At 40.3% G+C, this 5,009-nt stretch overlaps 1 protein-coding gene across 1 annotated transcript; it reads left to right on the forward strand.

Annotated features, from left to right (window-relative positions):
- The first annotated feature begins 489 nt into the window (after positions 1–489).
- Positions 490–3,723, forward strand: LOC104520596 (secreted frizzled-related protein 2). The gene is made up of 4 exons (XM_010162327.2): positions 490–809; positions 1,353–1,522; positions 2,212–2,304; positions 3,413–3,723. The coding sequence occupies exons 1-4, from the start codon at positions 523–525 to the stop codon at positions 3,721–3,723; spliced, it is 861 nt and encodes a 286-aa protein (XP_010160629.1). The 5' UTR covers positions 490–522.
- The last annotated feature ends 1,286 nt before the right edge of the window (positions 3,724–5,009 follow it).

Genomic DNA, 5,009 nt, shown 5'->3' on the forward strand with positions numbered 1-5,009 from the left:
CTCTTCTACATTGTAAAACAGTGGAAGAGACATGGGCAATTAGCACAAGCAAAACATTTTCACTTGATAAGTCAATCTGGGCTGTTTTTTCTGCCCTGTCAGCAGTGTCTGAAAACAAAGGAGACACAGCAGCCCCAGGAGACAGCTTGTCTGCCCAACCATTTTTCTGGGGGATCTCTTAATTTGTTTTAGAAAGCACATAGCAAACCTTCTAGGTGTCAAAATTTAATATGCCACATATGATACTGCAGCAACTGACACCGTGGGACATGTGAAAGGCTGTACTGAATTGGTGTCTGTAGGGAACATACTTCTATACTTTGTCTCCACCTCCCTGGTTATCACAACAATCCCTTGAATAGGCAATAAGACCTGGTCTTGTTTCAAGTGATTTGATAAGCAGTTGGTAACCAATGGTTTATTAAGCTCTTGGGGTATAAAAGCCACAAGGTTTTTCAGCATGCCCCTGTGCTTGGGGGAGTTTGACAGGTCCCTGTTCAGCAGCCCAGGAGTCACTGGAAGATGTTCTTGACTGCAAAAGTACTTGTTTTCACTCTGAGTGGTTTTCTAAGAGTGGCAACAGGCTTTGACATTGGATTATCCACGAAATGTGTAGTGATCCCCAAGGAGATGGACATGTGCCACAAGATTGGGTACTCCGAAATGAGGCTTCCCAACCTGATGGGACACACAAGCATGGCAGAGGTTATCCTAAAATCCACCACCTGGCAGCACCTCGCACACACGGACTGTCACCCTCACGTGAGGACATTCCTGTGCTCCCTGTTTGCACCCATCTGTTTAGATACGTAAGTACCACAGCACAGTACAAAACTTCAGCCTTTATTTGCCAGAACAGGTATCAAACAAAATGCATGTTTATCATAATCTAAAGGTGATCTCCACTTTATCTGAAATAATTCTGTTAACTTTTTCATATTAATCAAAAAGAAAGGTACTGAAAACATGTTCTGCTTCAACTTCAGTTTGCTTTGGGGAAATTAATGCTGTTGTCAAAGAATATCATGTTTTGTTTTGTTACAGTTGAAATTTTATTCTTGTTAGTTTAGTGTTGAAGCACCTATTATGAATAGAATCAGGGTTTTGCTGAAGTTTTTCTCAGGTTGTAACAAAAGCATTTTTAAAGCTATGACTTAGTCCTGTAAGCACAGTCCAGTCCATATACAGCTCACTTGCATAGTTTGCACAGCTGCCCCTTCTAGAGCTATATTATTGTTGAAGGACGTTAAAGATCAGTGAACACCTACTTTGCACAGAAATCACCATTGCAATAGCTTCTGTTATTACCAGTGAGTTTAACTGATTCAGCCTGGTATCTCCTCTGGCGACAGGTTTATCCATCCCTGTAGGAGTGTGTGTGTTGCTGTCCGTGACAGCTGTGCCCCCGTGCTCGCCTGCCACGGACACCCCTGGCCTGACAGTCTGGACTGCAATCGATTCCCTGCGGGCGAGGACATGTGCCTGGCATCTCTTACAAAGGAATATAAATACTTGCACAAAGGTAGCTGGAGGATGGCAGAGGGGAGGGTGGCTGTACTCTGTGTTCCTGGGAATCAGGGAGGTACAAGGGACACCATTCCCCAACAGTCTGTGATTTTGTAAACAGAGTTGCGTCTATCCGTACTGCTTCACCCTGGCTGGCCAGATGGCAGGAGAAAGCACTAGTGCTTTCAGTGCAAGCTGCAGCAGACCTCAGATGGTGTAAATCAGCATTGCTTCAATAAAATAAAGTGTAGTCTATTCTTAGTATCATACCCATGACAGCACACTGTATTTGATTTATTTTGAGGTCTTTTTGTAGAGTTATTAATGGCCCTTATCACAGACAAATGGCACATGCAAATTCATATATTCACAATCCCAGCACCACTGAACACAAGATCACTGATGAAATCATCCACCTAACCCCTTCCTCACCCACCTTAGCCATAGTAAAAACAGTACTGTGGTTGATTCTCATAATTGAGCTTGTCAGTCTGAACAAGGACTGAATGAGCATGGAAAATGAAACTCCCTTTCATCCCTAGCCATGTTTTCAGAGAAGTATGTAGGCTTTTACTTTATCACTGACCAACTGTGTATTTTCCCTGTCATCCTTGTGGTTAAACAGTGGGCTCTCAGCTGTGAGAGCAGAAAATTAATACAAAAGATTCTAAAAGATAACGATGAAACTTTGTCATTTCTTACCAGTCCTACCAAAGCCGGCCTGCCAGGCCTGCCCAGCAGTGGAGGAATTCTTCACTCACAAAAGACTTCTTGAAGTTTTCTGTGACAATAACTTTGGTAAGTCCTTGCTAATATGTCTGCTATTAAAGAGACTAACAGCTCTCCTAAAATGCTTTAAAATTAGGATTAAAATAACTGGCAGTTTCTGTTGCGATTTCAAAGTCTTAATCCTAAAAGTTTGGCTGCTGACTTAACTTTGTGGTAGTTCATCAGAGTATGTTCTTTCTAATCAAAATACAAGGAGGATTTATTTTGGATGAAAGCTTTATTAATGATCTATTTTACAACAAACAGCTCTTCTTGTCTAATTGGCTACATTGTAGTACAACATGTTTTATGGAAAATATTTCTAGCAAAAGCAGCCAAATGAGCAGGTTTTCCTTTTATTAGTGGCTAAACCCAAAATAAAGCTTTGGTTGCTTCACCAGCCAAATGGCATGTCCTCGTTACTTGTGTGCATGAGTTGTTCGTGATACATAGCTTACTGAAAAGGAGACTCAGAAAATCATAACCATAAAAGGCATTCTTACCTCATGTTGTCTTACTGGAGTGACAGGCAGTACTTCTGAGTTTGCCCTAGAAATCTCCTGCAAAGCCCTTTGAAGTCAGTGCAAAGACCCTCAGTGACTTCAGCTGGTGTTAGATCAGGCAGCATAGAGAAAATTAATGCTAAAAATTATTGGTGCAGTCAAGTAGGGTAGGTAGATGCCTATCATGAAAAGAAACTATCTAAAAGGGTGATATCAGCAAGCATTACTATTTTTTCTGAGGGGTTCATAACATGGACAAAGTGAGTTTCAGGAGAATTGCATGGGCAAGCTGGGCAGCCTCATGATAAGAGAACAATGCCAACAGCTTATAATATCTAATTATCCACAAAGTCTAACATGCTTGATGATAGTAAATATATATTATTCATCTTTGTGAAAAAAATCTTTACTAGTCCATGAGAACATTCTCTACTACATAACTTTTATTTTTTAAAAAAAAGAAAAAAGAAAAAAGAAAAAAAGAAAATATACTGCTGCTGGAGAAGGCCTTGCCATGCTCTTTCAGCATAAATTATAATAGTGATTTTAAGGAATCATCCTGCTTTCATTGGTAGTGTTTGTTTCTCTATTTGACTAGACAGAGTGACTTACGTGTTTCCTTTTTTTTTCCTTAGCAGTGAAAGTAAAGCTGTCCAAAAAGAGAACAGTATTTGGTGACCAAGAGTATAACATTGAATGCCAAGTGGAATTCATTACCCAGGACTCACTCTTGCCTTATGAAACTCAGAGTATGATACAAAAGTGGCTGCTTATCAATGAAAATTGTACACAGAGGATGACTCCAACCCACCGTCCCATGGTGTATCTCCTTGTGGGCAATATTGAAGAGGGCATCGTTTTAGTAAACCAGGTTTATCGTTGGCACAGGAGGGACTCCCAACTGACTTTGGCCACTCAGAAGTGGAGATACCATAAATGCTTGTAAATATTTATCATACTATTTTAAAAAGGTTATTATACTTATCTTGCCAAACTTGTAAATAGGAATGTATTATACGTGGAATGTAAAGTCTTAATTTCCTTTTAAATTGTATTATAAGTTGAAGTTAAACCCCAGTGTTATCAGGCCTGCTTTTCTGTAGCATTACAGCTATTCACCTCAAGTTTGAACTTGGCCAACCATGTATAAATATTTGTTGAGTTATTGCAAAAAAAAAAAAAATTAAAAATTGTAATATGTGTAAAAACTGGCATAAACCAGTTTTAATCCAGCTGACTGCCTTTAATGTATTTTTCTATACCATCCACTCTGCCATTTTCTTGAGTTACCTAAACTTTGCCTTGCTTAATGTTTCACGAATCCACCCAATTTTCTCCCGTTAGAGTATTTTGACAGACGGCAGCCCTCTGCTGGTCGCTTCTGACGGAACCAGCGTGGGATGAATAGGAACGAGTAGTAACTGCAGGCACAGGATGGTTGGCCCCAGCCACAAAATTTGGTTACTGGGTGTCATTTTACAGTGACAGAGCTGATGGCACCTCGGTGGTAACACCTGAGAGGGTAGGCTAAATGCAGCTTTTGAAAAGTTTTATTCTTATGTGACCATCTCGAAGGTAACACAGTTCAATTGGAATCTAAATCGCCCCCTGTGCCACCCCAAAAGGTCCCTTTTCATTTTCAGACACGTTAAAAAAGCCAACGCAGAGTCTTCACCAGTTGTCTGAACGGACTGCGGGGAACTAATGGAGTGATAATATTAAAGAGGTGCAAACTATTACAGTGGCCACACGATTAGCATCCTCAGTTGCAGTGCACTGATACACATGAATATGGACAGAATCTGATTAATTAATTTTAATTTAATAAATATGTGTATATAACACAACAACAGGTAATTGATAAAACAAAAAGTAGAAGCTATTTCAGCAATACAGTGTCTGTTACAGTTGTATTTTCTTGAAACAAATATGGGAAAAGTTTCTAAAAGTCCCATCTGTAATGATCTGGGTTCCTGGTAAGTCGCCCACAAGTGCAGGTTTGCATGCGTGCTCCTGATGACACCTGCTCCATCACTTTTGCCATGAGCTAGAAAACTAGCAGAAACCGAGGAAGAAAAGTTGAAACAACCTATATTCAGCTTATACTGTATAATGAAGTCACTGCTTGGAAAAGAAGCGGGTTGTTGAAAAGCTGAGTTAATTCGATCCTGCTGAGTGTGTGCTGGTCCCTGCAGAAAAGCTGCGAAATGTTTAAAGGGCCTGTCCCCGCCT

The sequence above is a fragment of the Antrostomus carolinensis genome, unplaced genomic scaffold (assembly GCF_000700745.2).
Source record: "Antrostomus carolinensis isolate BGI_N321 unplaced genomic scaffold, ASM70074v2 scaffold28782, whole genome shotgun sequence".
NCBI lineage: Eukaryota > Metazoa > Chordata > Aves > Caprimulgiformes > Caprimulgidae > Antrostomus > Antrostomus carolinensis.